The sequence below is a fragment of the Solanum pennellii genome, chromosome 9, assembly GCF_001406875.1.
Source record: "Solanum pennellii chromosome 9, SPENNV200".
In the NCBI taxonomy this organism is placed as follows: Eukaryota; Viridiplantae; Streptophyta; class Magnoliopsida; order Solanales; family Solanaceae; genus Solanum; species Solanum pennellii.
In genome coordinates, this window is record NC_028645.1 from 83,481,661 (window position 1) to 83,500,965 (window position 19,305).

The following is a 19,305-nucleotide window of genomic DNA, read 5'->3' on the forward strand; positions in this document are numbered from 1 at the left end:
TATACGCCATAACATAAATTTTAGTCTTAACGAGAGTTGAAAAATTATTTCCGAGAGATTTTCGATTTATTCAAAACGAAATAAAAAATTAAATAAAAAGAAAAAATAAGGGGCACTACACAGTTGTCATATTCGAGAAGTCGCTTTTTTTGAACAGTAATTAACACATTATCTGACAACAAAAAGCGGCTTTTTTTTTCGCTTTATTTTATTTGTTAATTATAATTAATTTAATTTATTACCTCACAATTCAGCTCTTCACATTTTTTATTCTCCTTTTTCTCATCGGAAAAATATAGTATCTGCTATCGGAGCTCCGGCGGTTTTGTTTTTTCCCGGTGGTCGTGATGTTGTCGCTGCAAACCGATCTCCGGCAGTACAATCAGCAGCAGCAGCTGTTGATCTCTAGGGTTCCGCCGGATGACGTTGCCGTCGGTGATCAGAAGATCGATTCTTCTTTTCCGTTCCAGTCGGAGTCTGCATTATCTTCAGGGAATATCAAGTCTGAGTTGTCTCGTGAAGGTTAAATTTTTTTTCCTTGTGCAATTTGTTTTGAAGAAATCAATTAGTCCATAATTTTTGCTTTGCTCGTGTATATAAAAAGATTGAATTTTGTATTTTATTTATCTTAAAAACTTAAATTGATCTTGAATTGAGATAGATATAGATACATGTTCTATGTATATGTGGATTTGTAAAAGACTGTTTGTTTTTGCTTGGTTATAGGCTATGAAGTTATCTGCAATTAGATGTTGTGTGTTTAAACTTACCAATTGGTTATTTTGGACTTAACCAGTCAAGTTGATTAGTTAAATGTAGTGATTTTTGTTTTTCTTTTTAACTCCTTTTGCTAAAGGAAGTAAGGAACATGTATGTGGTGTGGTGTTGCCATATTGAAGTTGCTATGCTCTCATGGTTCGTATACATAGTTTATGTAGCTACAGCGTTTGTTCTTTCCTGGTTGGGTTTTTAATTGTTTCTTTCCGTTAATTATTTGGAGGAACAAATGAGAAGAATGGATCAGTTTATTAAGCTGCTTTGTGCAGTCCAATGGGTGTGAAATCATCAAAAGAGTTGGCAACCGGATCGGGAAAATGCATGAATTAAAACATCAAAATAAGTGAACACTTATAATATTTTTAAAATGCATGAATTGAGTTGAGGGTCTATTGGAAACAACCTCTCTACCTCCAATGTAGTGTAAGGTTTACGTATACTCTATCCTCCCTAGATCCCATTTTTGTGGGATTGCATTGAGGATGTTAATTAATGCATCAATTAGCCGGTGTGAAGCATATTTTTCCTGGACTTGCCTGTTTCCTATTAAATGCTGGTATTGACTTGACCTGGAACCTACACTAGGTTGGGATCAATGGATGGCTATTGGGATTTAGGAACTTATTTTTTAAAAAAGTAAAAACATAGACATCGGGTACCACCTGTTGAAAGAATGAAGACCAGGGTAAAAACAACATTTACTGCTTCCCTTGTTCCTTCCGATCTCTATGAAGAACACAAACATATCAGATGATAATATGTACTTTATTTTTAAAATAAAGAAGAGTAAAAAACATAATCGTCGGGTACCACAGTACCACCAAGTGAAAGAATGAAGACCAGGGTTAAAACAACATTTACTGTCATCCTTGTTCCTTCCGGTTTTGAGAAGAAAACAACCATGTCAGATTACAATATGTGCATGTACGGTGAGAGTTGAGATGAGGGAGAAACTAACTAGGTTTTCTTTTTATTCTCACTTGTTATTCAGATATGAATCAGGCTTGTGCAGTCAAGTAGTGAGGCATAGTAACATTTTAATGAACAAAGAGGTCATTTTGGATTCACAACAATTTATACCTGATTATCATATATCATACTTCACTTACATATTTATAACTGTATCCCTGTTGCATTATCTTATATTTACTAGCATTATCCAATATTTCATTGCATCAAAAGCGAAAGGCACGAAAAGAGTCCAAAATCTGTCGAGCTTTAAGCGCAAAACAGTGGGCTTTAAGCGCAAAACAGTAAAGCATGGGCTTTAATGGAAAAAGGTGCTAATGAAGCAAATTAAAATCATATACACTATGTTACATAAAAATTATATTTGTATTGCAGGTAAAATTACGAAGTAGAAGTGTATTTAGTAGATTCAAAAGGCATTGGAGTTTTATTAGGGAAAAGCCATTTCTTGATTTAGATGAAAAGATATGGTTATATTCTCTCAGTTAGTTTTCTTATTCTAGATATTTTAATATCTTAGTCCTGATCACTACCAGTTTCTTCGTAATGTTCATTTGAATAGTAACATATTCATTTAATTATTATACTGTTGTCAGTCCTATTGCTATTAAAGACGGAGCTCATGAGTAATGACACACACGCCTTAGTGCCATAGTGCATATACTATAGCCAGGGGAGGAACTATGCAGAATGGAGAGGGGGGGGGGTTGTCAACGCCTCGATTGAAATTCTCTCCGTCTCTATATATGTATGTATGTATTTAATATATATTTATTAGGAAATTAATTTATGTTAACCATGGCACTCAGAGAAACAATGAGTCTTGTGGTACAGTGGTTAAAGCTCAAGTTTAACACCTTGGGGATGCAAGTTCGAGCCCTGCTGCGCGAATTTTCTTGATACATAAAAAATTGTGGATAAGAAGAATAGATCCCTAGAGCTCTTCTTACTAAAACCTTGACTAAACTAACTATACAAGTCTAAATCTTGTGGAAGTTCGCTAATAAATATTATGGAGCCAAATCCTGGATCCACTTCAAAATATTGTCACCTATGACAGGCGAAGTGCACAACCTGGCTTTGACTGGGCTTTAGAGCTTAAGCGCACCTCAAACAAGCCTTACAGAGGAGTCTAAAGTTAATGATTTATCGGTATCCCTCAAGCATTGTTGAGAAACAGACTAGCATAAATGAACACATAAAAGAGGGAAAACTTCAACTTCTCTGTAGCAAATAAGAGATTATTTTTTAACCGAAAGCCAAGGACTAACAACCTACCTCAAATTATCAAATCAATGGTTATGTGTTGGTAAAATCTCTAGGAACCCATGTAGGTTAGCTAAGAGAACAAAATAGAAGTTAATGATCCGCTTAGAGTTGGTAATACATAATGTGGGCACAAGTGTGGGTGTGTATAAAGTTGAAGTGGTATAGATGAAGGATTTATACAGGTGAATCTTTTGGATTTGCGATTGGAGCTTCCCTGTTTGATTGGTTGATACTTTTTATCTATGATGATTTTGATAAATATCTGAGCACTCTGTCTACACTAGTGCACTGGACTACTAAAACTGTTAGTAATTCTAAGAGGTCCATTAATGGTTTACCCTTCTGTTTGAATTGTACTACATCCCTTTAGCTTTGGCACAACATGGGATGAAGCAATGTGTGATAAATAGGTAAACAGAACACATTCTGCAGTAGGATTGTATTTGTAAAATGTAATCTCGGCATCTTCTTTATGACTTTTAATGACATTTCACTTGATAAAAATAGGATTATGTTTTGTAAGACCTCTGAACCTCAAGTACTAAATATTATAGTCTGTTACATGATAGATGATAGTAAGAACCTTAAGAATGTGAGTTACCATTATATAGAAAAAAAAGAACCTAAAGGACGTGAGACTTCCCATGCCGCCAAAGAAATGGAAAATGAATAATTCGTTATAAGATACGAAAAATGATAGAGAAAGCTGAAGGGAGTTATTGATTTGTGGCCTTATGTATTAGGAGGCAAACGTGGCATCAATAGATGTTTTCAAATACCGAGGACATCACCCTTAATAGGAGGGCGTGGAAGTCAAGGATTCTGGTAGAAGGAAAATAGTATTTAGTTTGCGTCTTGTCTCTTCGGCTATTAATATTATTTTTGGTATGACATAGGTAACAAGCTTTTATATAAATCTTCAGCACTAAGGCTGGGGTCCCAAAAATTTACATCACAGAGCTACTTACAATTGAGTAGGCTCAGCAACCCAAAAAGAGAAATCTATCTCTAGGTCCTATCTCATCTTACAAGGATCCTAAGATGTCTACAATCGCTACAGGATTGTATTTTTTGGTATTACTTTTGGTGTTTTTATTAGTACTACTTCTGTATTTCTCACTCTTAGTTTTCTATTACTTCTTTTTGTCTGGTACACCTTTATTTTCTTACTATTCTGCTATTGTTACTGTTTAAGTCTTCATAATTAATGTGTTTTTGCTTTCTTTGACCCGTGAGTTTATTGGAAACAACCTCTCTACTTACCAAGGTAGGGGTAAGGTCGTACACTCTATACTCCCCAGACCCCACTTGTGAGACTATACTACGTATGTTGTCATTTTGTATATATTTTTTGAGGTCATGCAGTCAGCTGACAGCCGAATAATTTCTCTATCCACTGAGGATTGCTATTAGCATCAATTTCTGACATCTCTATTTTATATACCACAGTCGATGAGGATGCTCTTTTAACTCTTGCTCATCAGAACTACAAAGCTGGGAACTATAAACAGGCACTAGAGCACAGCAAGGCAGTTTATGAGAGAAATCCAGTGCGCACTGATAATCTTCTTCTTTTTGGGGCTATATATTATCAGGTGGGCTTTCCTTGCACTAATGATTACATATTCTGTGATTTCTCTATCTTGCATTCTTTTATGAGTTCTTTTGTTGTTTATTTTCTATGTGATTTGTGGATCTGAAGTAAACATGCTACCATTTCCTTGTTTTAGTTGCATGATTTTGATATGTGTATCGCAAAAAATGAAGAAGCCCTAAGTATCGAGCCACATTTTGCTGAGTGCTATGGAAATATGGCGAATGCTTGGAAGGTATGGTTGTACTAACTCAGTAACTCATCTAGAAGCTGCTTCTTCTGGTTTTGGAATTGGGCACTGATGAAGTTCTAATGGTGCAGGAAAAAGGCAATATTGATGTTGCAATACGCTATTATTTAATTGCAATTGAGGTTTGTCACTCAGCCTCATGCTTTCAGAATGAGTCACCTGGAAAGAACTTTTGAGGACTTCTGGAATTTTGGAAGCTTGCTTAATTATCTGTCTGGCTGTTCAATTAAAGTTGTGTCATCCTGTGGTTTTTTTAATGATATTTTAATTATAACCATATATATGGGTTGCCGAAGACTTCAAATTGGAGTAATATCACAGAGAATAGATGAGAATAGTTCAGATCCAAGGCATTTTTCCAGTTCAGATCTGAATTATTAAAGCGGATATTGAAACTGCGGTTATAGGTTCTAAATAGAAAGTAGATAGGTTGCTCTGAGGTTGGGGTTTCGTGATTGAATTTCTTGTTTTCTTATTGTATTTGGTTATCTTTTTATAACAATCTTTTTTTTTTATCACAGATGATAAAATTTGCTTAACACGAGAAAGCTTATAATGAGTCTAATAAAAAGAGTGCTATTTCTCACCACTGGAAAATGGCTACTCACATGATTTGGTAGAGTAACCAACATATTCCACATCAGAATAAAAAAGCTCCATCTATAACTTCCCATTAAGATGTGAATTTAAACACTTATTTTCATTTGATAGTGTGTGTTTAATCTCATTTGCAGAACACATCTACAAGCAGATGGTTATTTGTGATATTGAATTGAGTTGTAAACAATTCATGTATAATTTAAATGGAAACATCTAATAAATTTTACTTATTAGATGAATATGTAGTCAGTTGCGTGAAATGACGCAAAATAATGCAGGTTGAAATTGTGAAAATTGTGACTACATAACTTTGTTCAAAGAAGGTGCATCCAGAGTTTAGACAGTTTCCTTGCCTGTGTACTGAAAGCATTTTTTCTTTTTTTTGGTTGAGGGCTGTGGGGTAATTTTTGGAGTTAGAATTTGAACTCAGGTTCATCACAAAACCTTGTAGCTCATTGCATTTTCTTAATGTCCTTTTGTATGCTGTATCTGTATGTTCATTATCTATAATAACTAAAACCTTTTTGCATGGTCAAGCTTTCTCCTATATAAGCATTTATAGTTTCCTAGGTGCATGCTAGGTAATATGACCTTAAATAATCTGGTTGCAGCTCCGTCCTAATTTTGCGGATGCATGGTCAAATTTAGCCAGTGCATACATGAGGAAAGGAAGGCTGAATGAGGCAGCTCAATGTTGCCGTCAGGCTCTAGCATTAAATCCACGTTTGGTATTAAAAAGTTATCCTTTTAAAAATTTATCTATCTGCTTCTTTCAATTGCACTTTCTTTACTGGCATTTATTCTTTTATTTTAGGTGGATGCTCACAGCAATCTCGGCAATCTCATGAAAGCACAAGGTTTAGTCCAAGAGGTAAAGGAGAGAGGACTCAGATCCACTTTGTGTTCTGATATATTGGTGACTTGAGATTGGCTATTCATGTTCACATCTGCCTTAAGGATGGTTTTGGGGGTGGGGGACTATTCTTCAACACGCACATAGTGTGCCGATAGTACATGTGTTTGTGCATCGTATGTGGGCCAGCATTGTTCTTTCATTCCAGGCATCCACTCACTTTGTGCAGCTTGAAAATTCTCTGTGATTATTTGTTGACTATTGATGTATCTATGTTGATTCTCCCTCATCGCTTGTGGAGGATTGTTTGGTATCCTTCTTTGTCTTGGGAAATCCTCCCCCAATGAGCTAGTTTTTGGGGTTGAGTTAGGCTCAAGATCCATTTCTTATCATGGTATTAGAGTCAGTCCCATCCCAATTCATTGTTTACTGTATGTTGGGCTCTATCTTGTATTGTCCATGCTCCAGATTTCTGGACTCTTCGCTCTTGGGCATGCAGGGCGTGTTGATTCTCCCACATCGGTTGTGCGTGGGTGTTTGGTCTCCTTATATAGTCTTGGGAAATCCTCCTAATGAGCTAGCATTTGGGGCTGAGTTAGACCCAAGATCCATTTAATATCAGTTGTTATGCTTTTGAGTTTCTTTTTGCACTTTCCTCTTGATAGATATATGCCATTACTTTTCACCTCTGAGTATTTCTTTTTTCCTTTTGGTAGGCATACAATTGTTATGTTGAAGCACTGCGTATACAGCCTGCATTTGCCATAGCATGGTCCAACCTTGCTGGCCTTTTCATGGAGGCAGGCGATCTTAACAGGGCTTTGCAGTACTACAAGGTATGAGTAAGGCGTAATTGGAATTTACTGATCAAGTGTTGGATGTGTTTTCAGCTGAATGCTGTCATGTTTGATGCCCCTTTGTGGTTTAATCCCCTCCAGGAAGCGATCAAGCTGAAACCGAACTTCTCAGATGCATATCTGAACCTAGGAAATGTATACAAGGTAAGCTGTCATGCATTGTGCTAATTGCATCTGGTGGCTCCAAGTGCCTAGACGAGGATATGGAGAAATACAAGCATCTTCTTTGCATTTTCCAGGCTTTGGGAATGCCCCAGGAGGCCATAGTGTGTTATCAGCGTGCGCTCCAAGTACGACCAGACTATGCCATGGCTTTTGGTGAGCGACTATTTTCAGTCATGTCTTTAATTCAGTGCATAATGCAAAGTCGCTGGGAGAGTCTTTTTGATATCATTTCTATACTTAGAGATGATTGTATATGATTTTTATTGCAATACGAAGACACGAGTCTTCATCTTCAGTGTGGCTAGGCCACCCTAATAATGCATTCACACGTGAATCTCCTTTCTGCAGGCAACTTAGCTAGTGTGTACTATGAACAAGGAAATATGGAAATGGCAATATTTAACTACAGGAGAGCTATTACATGTGATACTGAATTCTTTGAGGCATATAACAATCTGGTTGGTACTTTCTTTCATCTTTGTTTATAAAATTCCCATCTTAAATTTACTATTTGTTTCGATAGTAATACTATCTTTTCTCCAATTTTTTTATAGGGTAATGCTCTAAAAGATGCTGGTAGAGTGGAGGAAGCAATTCATTGCTATCGTGTAAGCTGAGTTCCCTTGTTTGTTTGACGTTTCCTTTGTTTGATGTTGCTTTTGTGCTGTTTTCTTAACTCATCTGACGATGCATGCAGCAATGCCTCTCTCTTCAACCTAACCATCCACAAGCGCTTTCTAATTTGGGGATCATTTATATGCAGTGGTAAAGTTAACTTAGTCGTGAAGATTCTCTTCTTAACGCTTTCAATCAAGTAATTTTCATGAGTTGCTTTCCTGTTCTCTAGGAACATGATGAGTGCGGCTGCACAATGTTTTAAAGCGACTTTAGCTGTGACTACAGGGCTCTCAGCTCCTTTAAACAATCTAGCCATAATATACAAGCAACAGGTAATAATTTAAACTAACTTCTGAAGAATTCTTAATTTTTGAGTCAGTAGAGAGTTTTCTGGAGGTTTATATACCATATTTAAGATACCACGAGGGATTATTTTATTTTCAATTATCTTGCTGTTTCTCTGTCAGCGTTTTAACTAACATGAATGTTCTCTTCTTATGTGATGTACCTTCAGGGAAATTATGCAGAAGCCATATCGTGCTATAATGAGGTACTACGTATTGACCCCATGGCAGCAGATGGGCTGGTCAATAGAGGCAACACATACAAAGAGATTGGTAGGGTTAATGAAGCTGTACAAGATTACATGCGAGCTATTACCGTTAGACCTACCATGGCAGAGGCTCATGCAAATTTGGCTTCAGCTTACAAGGACAGGTATGTTGTTAGGTTTATAAGCTTCAAAAGGATGAAGGTCCAATTTGCTTGTTCTCCTACATGTCCACTCTGTTTGTTTGTGATGTTTTGGTTAATTGTGTAGTGGCAATGTTGAAGCAGCCATAAAAAGCTATAGACAAGCTTTGATGCTACGTCCCGACTTTCCTGAAGCAACTTGTAATCTTCTCCACACGCTACAGGTACGTTAACCCTGTTAATTTCCACTGTTTTCTTTTGTCTTGGGTTTATCAGAGTTCAAGCACTGTCTAACTACTTACTACTGAGAATTTGATGAGCTTTTTTATGTAATGTCTTGAAGCATGAGGTAAAATAACCTGCCTAATGAGCTATACTTCTGCAGTTCATATTAGTATTTGTCTACTTTGTAAGTGTAGGCACACAATTCATGTCATGCTCGGTTTGCTTAATTTTAATCTTAAGCTTCTTATCGGTACTACTGTATTTACCTTGCGTTATTTATCACTGTTGCCAATCACCGTTTCACAAAGAAATTTTAAAATTTGTTGAGCAATTAATCAAGCAAGCGACTCTGTAAGAAATCATGTGCATCACCTAGAACATATAATTGGTTTCATCAAATAATATGTGCTTTCTAGATTGTCACCAGGTCTTTTAGTCTTAATTTATAGATTCACAATTGATGACTGTGATTGGGTTCTATCTCTTGCATACTTAATTTTCTCTTTAAATTTATTGCTGCAGTGTGTGTGTGATTGGGATATCCGGGAGAAGATGTTTATTGAAGTTGAGGGGATACTAAGAAGACAAATTAAGGTATCACAGTTACTCGCCGTACTGTTACATGTTTACTTAGTTGGATATTTTTTCATCCTGCAATACTGATTCTTTTTTTCTTAATGTTGTGCCGTCTCATATTTGTCCTTAAGATGTCCATTATCCCAAGCGTTCAGCCTTTCCATGCAATTGCCTACCCTCTTGATCCAATGCTTGCTCTAGATATCAGGTGCGGAATTTTCTTTTGAATCAATCACAAAAATGATGTGAGGTTGAAGCTGACTGTTTCTTTTGCTTGTAAAGTTGCAAGTATGCCCAGCATTGCTCTGTGGTAGCAACTCGCTACTCACTTCCTCCCTTCACCCATCCACCGCCGCTGCCAATTAAAGGAGGTGGCAGGATCAACAGGCTGAGGGTTGGGTAAGTTCCATAAGCTGATAAATACTTGCTTGCTTTTCCTCTTGAGGTTCAGATCTGCTGTAAGCTTTTCATAAATATTGCTACATGCTACTTACTAATAAGTTTCTTAAATGTGTCTAGATATGTGAGCAGTGATTTTGGCAACCACCCACTATCACATCTAATGGGTTCCGTTTTTGGGATGCATGACAAAGAGAACGTTGAGGTTAAGTTAATTTGTTACTTTTCCTTATCCTTTGTACCATTCACGACTTCACCACTTGTTCATGCTAAATCTCCAAGTACTTCTTTTCCTAGGTGTTCTGCTATGCTTTAAGTCCAAATGATGGTACAGAGTGGAGGATTCGCACTCAGACAGAAGCTGAGCATTTTATTGATGTGTCGTCCTTGACATCTGATGTGATAGCAAGGATGATTAATGAGGATCAAATACAGATACTTATCAATCTCAATGGTTATACCAAGGTACAGATTGGGACTCAATCCAGATCAATCCTAATTAGATTTTATATTTTTTTTTTGCTAGTGTTGCATATGCTAGACCCATTAACATAATGAAAAGAAATGGGATGGAAAAAGTAGTTTCCTTCCTTGGAAATAATCCACAATAAACAAATAAATCAATGATTTCTGTTCCATCTCGGTTAAGCTAAGTTGTGGATATGAATGCAAACTCGAATACTTACCAATGAGAATTTGATCAGCCACGATTGGTTTGAGCAAATGAGTATAATAAGGATTTTGCCTAACTAAAGTGCAAACCTGTGAAACAGGTCTCACTGTCTCATGAGGTGCACATTTTGTTTTAAGCCAAAAATATGTGTTACATCTTTCACCTTTTCGTAGATGCTGATTAATGTGCCCATATTTTGCTTTGCCTTCTATCCTGAGAGTTATTTTTTGAACGACTTCGTTTATCTAATGTGTCATCTTTGACTTCGGACTTGTGTGTTGCAGGGGGCAAGAAACGAGATATTCGCCATGCAGCCAGCTCCAATCCAGGTTTCATACATGGGTTTCCCTGGAACCACAGGAGCAACATACATAGATTATTTGGTTACAGATGAGGTAATTTGCTAATGACACCCTTGATATTACATATTTGCTGTTAACCTTTGCTCTCTATGGGTCCTTGATGCAATTTCCTTGTATGCAGTTCGTTTCACCTATGAAGTACGCACATATTTACTCAGAGAAGCTTGTACATCTCCCTCATTGCTATTTTGTCAACGATTATAAGCAAGTAAGTTTCCCGTGATCTTTCTGAGCTGTGTATGAATCTTATTTCAAAATGAATCAATTATGCCTTGAGCCCAAATTCATAGTTGGAGTAGGCTATATGTATTTTTTTCATCTCTTCTCGCAGTAGGTCATTTGTAGCCAATATTAGATAATATTTAGTTATTTGATCATGAACAAAAATCTTATAAATTTCTTAAAAAAAGATCTGAGGTATGTTGAACTCTTCTGGATTTGTTTATTTTTCACTGCTGATGGGTTTCTTGCTGCTGTTTTTTGTAGAAAAACTGTGACGTGCTAGATCCAAACAGCCAACTGAAGCGCTCAGATTATGGGCTGCCGGAGGATAAATTCATATTTGCATGTTTTAATCAGCTTTACAAGATGGATCCTGAGATTTTTATTACATGGTAGTTACTTGGAATGATTTGAATTGGTCTACTTTTACCCTCACAAGCACTTGCTAAAAAACTTGCTGAGTTGGTATGTGCAGGTGCAATATCCTTAAGCGTGTACCAAACAGTGCTCTTTGGCTTCTCAGATTTCCAGCTGCAGGAGAGATGAGGCTCCGCGCACGTAAGTATTTTCTTCCACACCATGCATTTCTCTAATCTTCTTTTGTGAGACTTGCTGGTTTATGAAGAGTCTTCTAATTCAGCTCATTTTATTACAGATGCTGCTGCCCAAGGCCTGCAACCAGACCAAATTATTTTCACAGATGTTGCAATGAAACAAGAGCACATCAAGCGCAGCTCCTTGGCTGATCTTTTCTTGGACACGTAAGAAGATTAAGAACATTCAGCTTGTCTTTCAAGAATCTTGTTCCGTTCATTTCATTTACTTGAACTTTGGTGTGGTTTTTTCTCACTTGTAGGCCACTGTGCAATGCACATACCACAGGAACTGATGTTCTTTGGGCTGGTCTACCAATGGTAACCCTTCCCCTTGAGAAGATGGCTACTAGAGTTGCTGGCTCTCTGTGTTTGGCGACAGGACTTGGTGATGAGATGATTGTCAGCAGGTATGTGTTGTATACTTGATGTAATCGCTGGGAAGGGTACAGTGTATGACCGATAGTACCTCGACTCAAGGACAAGTGCTTAATGACTGATATCATTATATCGACTTAGATGTTGCAACATAAATGAGAGTTGTCCTTTTTACTTTTTCTTTCCTTAATTCTGTTCCTTTTTTGGTTTACTTTGCATTTTGCAGTATGAAGGAATATGAGGAGAAGGCGGTGTCACTGGCACTCAATCGTCCAAAGCTCCAAGATCTCACCAATAGACTCAAGGCTGTACGAATGAGTTGCCCTTTATTTGATACAACACGTTGGGTGAGTAAGATCTACTCTACTGCACGACCTTGTTGATTCTAGAATTTTCATTCATTCTCATTTGCATTTTCAGGTGAGGAATCTGGAACGTTCTTACTTTAAGATGTGGAATCTCTATTGCTCCGGCCAGCATCCTCAGCCCTTCAAAGTGACCGAGAATGACTCAGAATTTCCTTTTGACCGCTAGATGTAGTAAGGGAACATGGTTGTACATAAAACAAGAGAACTTAAATTCCTATTTTTATATACAAGTATATAAATTACTGCATTTAGGTGTTTGTTGAAATGTGATTCAAGTCTCAGCATATTGCCCATTCGTGGCACTGGAAACTCTCGATGAAAGTTCATTAGTTGCTCAAGTGCAAGCAAATGTCAATACTCGAGACAAGACTTGTTTTGCTTGAATGTGAAAATGCACAAGAGTGCGAGAGAGACCGGAGGGAGAAGGGTGGTGGTTAGCTGTAGAGTTCAAAATTTGGACGGTGAATAAAATGTATGAAGTCATAAACTTGTGTTTTGACATTTTCAGTCGAGTTTATGCAGTAGTAAATCAACACATTTGTGTTTGTTTCTCTCGTCTAGATATTGCTCTATAACTTGTTGGGTTTGGCCAAAGAAAAAAAAAATTAATAAAGTCTCCGCGCACTCTATCGAAAATAAAATGTCTTGGGTTGGAAGTTGGAAAGAATTAATTATAATGTACCCTCGATTATGGATTAATCGATATTTTTCACAAATCTTAGGTACGGAACTCTCTTAATTATTATTTTTAATATAAATATAAATTAAAAATGTGACATATAAAATCGGAGATATAGGAATATATCAGAATCTCTCGTTCCACATTGAGTTTGATGTCTATAGTTGTAGCGACTCGATAGAACCTCCATTGAAGCTTCTGCACGAATTTACGGGTGAGTACCTTACTTGTCTAGGCTTCTGTACAATTGTGGGTTCTAGTTTATCGTGTGTAATTTATTTTAGCTCTAAATGAGCTTTAGACCCCCCCAATATATGAATTTTAGCCCCCCAAGTGTTTGTCGAAATTCCTCACTGAATCAAATCTGTAATTTTTCATATATTAAGAAATTTTCTGATGAGATACACCTACTTATTTTGCCTTTGGTTGAATTGAATACCATAACCACATTCTTGCGTAAGAAAGTAGCCGCGAAAGGTATACTTCTAAATCAAACAATATGATCTATGGATTGAACTCCAATAGTGGATCCTTAGAAGACCAAAACCATAAAGTCCACTTCTTATTGGTAATTTCTGCAGTATATAAGCTGCAGCTCTTCGATTTCTGTTATCCGTTCAGAATTCTACCTGTGATTTATGCAGAAACTTACTCTTCATTCCTCTGTTTATTTGAGCTCATTAGAGCTGTCTTGTTTTTGGGGAGCTTAGTATTAAGTTTATCTGATTAGTTGTATGAATAAAAATTGCAACTTTATTTGTTTTTTGTGACTTCATGAAATTTTGTGGTGAGTACTTACTCTCAGGTTGTTTACACAAAACCAACTCAATTATAAAGTGAAAATATGAATTAATAAACCATTGTTATTTGTTTTGGAAGTTTATAATGCAACTATGAAAGTAGCTGACATTCAAATTTATTGGTTTGGTGGAAACACTCATGCAAGTAGATTTTTATGTATTTTTGTCCAATTTTTTGAAATTTTGGTTTGAAGGATTTTGCTGAATTTTCAATGTAATTTGTAGGACTCGAGTGTTGATATAGCTGCATTCTATGTGCTTTTAGAATAGTTGATTCAGCTGGAATTCCAAATAGTTGAGTTAGTTTATCTCAATTGGATTTGAACCAATTTGCTACTCAGGAATGTTTTCGACGTTTGCCAGAATATTTCTTCAAAGGACTTTGTATTCGACTACATTCACCAACAACACCAGCATTTTTAGATGTATTAAAACTATAGCACCTTCCATCGACCAGTGCAGCAATCCTTTCAGCGGTAAAGGTAGTTGTGGCAGAAGTGTGCCTAATGATGACTACTTTGCAACAATTCATCATGTATCTAACATTGTACGGCGGGATATTTACCTGGAGCGGACTCTTAACAAGATGCATATTTCAAGAATTGTCAACTCTGAACTGGTGTACCGTGTGCTTCGAAGTTGTTGCCAACATGGTATCGAATCTTTTCGTTTCTTTAACTGGGCTCGGACTCAACACCCTCAGTATGATCCAACTACCGTAGAGTTTGAAGAACTTCTTAAGACCCTTGCCCGGACTGCCCACTGGGAGACAATGTGGAAAGTAGTCCAGCAGATGAAAGCCCAAAATATTCCTATCTCACCGTCCATTGTTTCATTCATTATTGAACACTATGGGAAGCGTGGTCTCATTGATCAGGCTGTCGAGCTCTTCAATCGGCTCAACAACTTCGGTTGTTCTCAAACTACTGAAGTATACAATGCTATGCTTTTCGCACTCTGTGAGGTCAAGAATTTCCAAGGGGCCTATGCATTGATTCGGAGGATGATACGAAAAGATACTGTTCCAGATAAGCTGACATATTCTATTCTTGTAAATGGCTGGTGTTCTGCCGGGAAGATGAGAGAGGCACAAGAGTTCTTGGAGGAAATGAGTCGAAAGGGCTTCAATCCTCCTGTACGTGGGAGGGACCTGCTAATTGACGGGTTGCTCAGTGCTGGATATCTAGAATCAGCTAAAGGATTGGTGAGAAAAATGACAAAGGAGGGGTTTGTGCCAGATGTTGGAACATTCAATTCTTTGGCAGAGGCTATATGTAAAACTGGGGAAATCGACTTTTGCATTGACCTTTTCGATGATGTTTGTAGATTGGGGCTTTGTCCTGATATTGAGACTTATAAGATTGTCATAACTGCTGCAGCAAAGGCTGGTAGGATTGATGAGGCATTTCAGATTCTTCATAGGTCAATTGAAGCTGGACATCGGCCATTTCCCAGTTTATATGCTCCAATTCTAAAAGCTTTCTTCCGGAGAGGACAGTTTGATGATGCATTTAGCTTTTTCAGTGATATGAAGCTGAAAGGGCATCCACCAAATCGACCTCTTTATACCATGTTGATAAAGATGTGCTCTCGTGGAGGTAGATTTGTAGAGGCATCTAATTATTTAGTAGAGATGACCGAGTTAAATTTGTTGCCTATGTCACGAAGCTTTGACATGGTGACAGATGGATTGAAGAATTGTGGAAAGCATGATCTAGCCAAAAGGATCGAGCAGTTGGAGATATCTGTCAAGGGCATCTGAATTATTATTGTGGATCGTGCAGTTGGTGATATCTCTCCGATAGACTCAAGGCTGTGCGAATGACCTGCCCTTTGTTTGATACAACACATTGGGTGAGTAATTAAACACATCAGATTTACTTTACTGAACGACCTCGTTGATTCTAGTGCTTTGAGTGGACATGGTAAACTCATTCTTTCTCCCTTTGCATTTTCAGATGAGGAATCTGGAACGATCTTACTTTAAGACGTGGAATCTCTATTGCTCCGGCCAGCATCCTCAGCCCTTCAAAGTGACTGAGAATGGCGCGGAATTTCCTTTCGATCGTTAAATGTGGGAAGGAGGAGAAAACAGGACTTCTTGTTATGATTTTCTCTTTGCAAGTAAAACTCATTTTGCATTTTCCTTTGCATTAGCAGGGTGATGAATCTGAACGAAGATATTTCGTAAAATCAATTAAACGTAATATTTTATAGAATTAATCGAGATTAAACTCGTGCTGATATAGTAACTAAAAATAGAACCATAATTTATCTATAATAACATACTAATACATATGTCATTCATTGATTATTGCATCACCATAGTACACAAGAGAACTCAAAATAGGTTAAAAAAATAAAAAGGCTACAAATTAAAGTACTTCAAAATTAGATTAACAACATTAGCACTAATAGAAGTTTTAACTTTTAGCCACTATCAACCATCGAAAATTCACTTTGTAGCCGGTGAAGGAGAAGGAGAAAACGTAAGCAATTCCTTCTTCTTCTTCTCCCAAGCTTTAACAACAACAACAGCATCGAACAATTTTGGTGAACTAGATGATTTAACAATAGCTGAGATTTTTAGATAATATTTAACACCAGAAACAACTTGTTCTTCTGCTTCAACAACTTGAGAAAAACTCAATAAAGAACTCAGAGCACCATTTTTATACCGCAAATTTCTGTTGTGTTCTTCGACGCAGTACTTACCTAGATCTTGAATTTCCTGATTTGTTTTCACGTCTTTGATTTGTGTTCTTCCGCCGAGTTTTCCGCCTAATGCGTTTGATGAAGAAAATAGAGTGAAAATGAAGAAGAGAATGAGGATTGATGAGAGAATTTTTGTGGATTTTGCCATTGGAGATTGGGGATTTTTTTTCTTTCTTTTGATGAAGAAGAAAGGAAGAAGGGGGATTATATATAGGAGTTTTTTGTTGGACACGTAATTGGGGTGGTGGCAACATGTACGTGATGCTGCGTATTTTGTAAAAAATAGGACAAAATAGTCTGTTTGGAGTGTTTGTTTGTATATTAAACGTAGTAAAGTCTAATTAATTTAGATCGTATTGATTAATATTTTGTTTGAAAAGAATATTTTCAATCAAAAAATATTTTCTATTTAAAATTTGAACTTGATTTATAATTAAAAGAAGAGCAATCACATTTATTATATCATTGTTTAACTCTTCAATAAATTATAAATTAATTATTTAAATGATGTCATATAAACTGAAACATCATAAAATAATGTGTATATGTTTTCTCCTTTGTAGCTATGGATGACTAAAAGGTGAGTGTGCAAATTGTGGACAAAAGTCAATTTGCAAATGTCATTTATTTGTCATTTTTTCTTTTTAATTAATTTTAGATGTTATATGAATTTGTTTTATCCCTTTAACTTTTCTCTTAGGTCATTATTATATTGACTTTCATGACCACAATATTTAGGTACACAACACTTAATTGTAATTAATAGTATTAGTTGTCTTAGTACTTTTGTTAGCATTACAATCATATTAAATATAAAATTAATCCACTTGTCATATACAATTAATTATGATGCTCCTATTTTTCCTTTCTTTCCATTGATTATATCGTTAAAATCAAATAAACAAATAATAAAAGTAGAATTAACTTAGCATAGTTTGTGGCCTAATACTTGGAGCTATTTTGGTGACATATTCAGCAACTTGATATACTATATATTATATTTTCATTCTTTCAGTAAAAATTGAAAAATAAAATAATTACAACTATCCACTACCATAACATAATTCTATATGTTATGAACAAATAGCTTTTGTTAGGCACTAATAGGCAGATTGAGGTGTTTTTCTTAAAACTAATAGTTAATGTGAAGTATTGAAACTCAATGACATTAATCATTCTTATTGTCGAACGAATGTAAAATACATAGCGTTCTCATTTTTTATTTGACTATTTTTTTCAATACAATTAATCTGTTTAAGTCTAGATCTATGATAACTTTTGTTTTATGATTATTACTTTGAATTTGACGATAATATATAATTAAATTGAACACCATTTATATTTTTAAAATGAAATCTATTATAATTTGTAAGAACACAAGTTTTTTAAAAATCCAAATTAAGATGAAACGTTCTCTCAAATTTAAATAAGTTGGATTCACTTAATTAATCACGACTTTGTTATTCAAGAATTATATTATATTCTTTTAGTATTTTATACATAGATATTTAGTTTAATTTTTTTATTTTTCTTTTACACAATATATCCTCTGATCAAAATAAAGAAAATACAGCAGAGTATATAATAAAGTGCCCCAAATAACATTGGATAACAGCAAGCAACTAAGGAATCAAAAACAGGTCTTGGAATCCGTGATTTGTAAATTCAATAAACGTCTTTTTTTTTCCAGTCATTTTCATATAAATGTTTTTATGCAATTTAATTCAACATTCCTATAATCTTTTATTCATCATACTAAGAAAGTTTCACATAATTAGAATAAATGTTTTCTAATAACAAATAATTTTGTAACTAATGATGCTTGAACATGAGATTCTTACTAACATGTACGATTAGTACACTTCAACCTAGAGCAAATTAAGATTATTATATACGTAAATAATTACTAATACGTTTATAATTCTATTTAAACTCGTTTTTTGAAAGGTCCAAAGTTGCCCTCCCTCCATTAAATCGCGGTCCAGAGTGACACTTTTGGATAAATATTTGTAATTTAATTTGTTCCTTGAATGTACATGATTTTTTTTTTTTAAAAAAAACGTATTGTTTCATCATCACTAGAGTCAATTTGGAAATGTGAACACTATTATTATCTCCACAGAATTCAAAACTCAGAGGTATGGGGAAAATGTGAAAGATAATATAAAAGTTAGCCAAGAAGACAAAATATTGTTTCTTTAGGTGTAATAATTGTAGCTGACACATAAAATGAACTTTTTTTCTTGCAGTAGATGAGGAAAATCGTTGCCGTTTGCTTTTTTGTGCATCCCAATAATACTATTACATTCAAAAATGATTTTCGATATTAGATATTTCAGTTTTCGCATTGATGAAGAATGTAGCTAAGTGAGCTATTTGATGTAAAAATTGTAGAAATTCATGAACTATTGAATTCTTAAATGTAAGTTGTGTAAAATTATTAGGTTGAGAACGTGTCTATTTGAATGTCACATATATCTTAAAGGAGCTTGAATACGCATAACAATTCTTTAATAAAAAAGAGATGTAAAAAATTGATAGACAATCCTATTTCAAAAAGGACTGACTTCAATTTGTTCAAGAATAGTGGTATTGAGTTTCTCGGCCCTTTGACTTAGGATTAGTTAGTGTCTTTTCTCGGCACCTTGACATGATGGAAGTGATCAGCAG

General features: G+C 35.7%; 3 protein-coding genes across 6 annotated transcripts; 2 read left to right on the plus strand and 1 right to left on the minus strand.

Annotated features, from left to right (window-relative positions):
• The first annotated feature begins 347 nt into the window (after positions 1 to 347).
• Positions 348 to 12,744, plus strand: LOC107031172 (probable UDP-N-acetylglucosamine--peptide N-acetylglucosaminyltransferase SEC). Its single transcript, XM_015232431.2, has 28 exons — positions 348 to 522; positions 4,465 to 4,610; positions 4,746 to 4,844; positions 4,931 to 4,981; positions 6,071 to 6,187; positions 6,274 to 6,330; positions 7,029 to 7,148; positions 7,251 to 7,313; positions 7,409 to 7,487; positions 7,683 to 7,792; positions 7,889 to 7,942; positions 8,032 to 8,099; positions 8,182 to 8,284; positions 8,467 to 8,669; positions 8,773 to 8,869; positions 9,393 to 9,464; positions 9,578 to 9,654; positions 9,729 to 9,845; positions 9,966 to 10,050; positions 10,143 to 10,310; positions 10,803 to 10,913; positions 11,002 to 11,088; positions 11,367 to 11,494; positions 11,578 to 11,660; positions 11,758 to 11,863; positions 11,959 to 12,105; positions 12,300 to 12,420; positions 12,494 to 12,744. Exons 1-28 carry the CDS (start codon positions 348 to 350, stop codon positions 12,605 to 12,607), a joined length of 2,958 nt encoding a protein of 985 aa, XP_015087917.1. The 3' UTR covers positions 12,608 to 12,744.
• A 368-nt stretch (positions 12,745 to 13,112) lies between these two features.
• LOC107031173 (pentatricopeptide repeat-containing protein At5g18390, mitochondrial-like) lies at positions 13,113 to 16,073 on the plus strand. 4 transcript variants are annotated; one of them, XM_015232435.2, is made up of 4 exons: positions 13,113 to 13,334; positions 14,146 to 15,518; positions 15,606 to 15,774; positions 15,879 to 16,073. In XM_015232435.2, exons 2-3 carry the CDS (start codon positions 14,264 to 14,266, stop codon positions 15,680 to 15,682), a joined length of 1,332 nt encoding a protein of 443 aa, XP_015087921.1. In that variant the 5' UTR covers positions 13,113 to 13,334; positions 14,146 to 14,263; the 3' UTR covers positions 15,683 to 15,774; positions 15,879 to 16,073. The 4 variants fall into 4 exon arrangements, with proteins under 4 accessions (XP_015087921.1, XP_015087918.1, XP_015087920.1 ...); XM_015232432.2 differs by having other exon boundaries at positions 14,146 to 15,774; XM_015232434.2 differs by having other exon boundaries at positions 14,262 to 15,774.
• Positions 16,074 to 16,190: 117 nt separating this feature from the next.
• Positions 16,191 to 16,824, minus strand: LOC107031175 (cysteine proteinase inhibitor B). The gene has a single exon (XM_015232436.2). The coding sequence runs from the start codon at positions 16,781 to 16,783 to the stop codon at positions 16,376 to 16,378; it is 408 nt and encodes a 135-aa protein (XP_015087922.1). The 5' UTR covers positions 16,784 to 16,824; the 3' UTR covers positions 16,191 to 16,375.
• Positions 16,825 to 19,305: the final 2,481 nt, after the last annotated feature.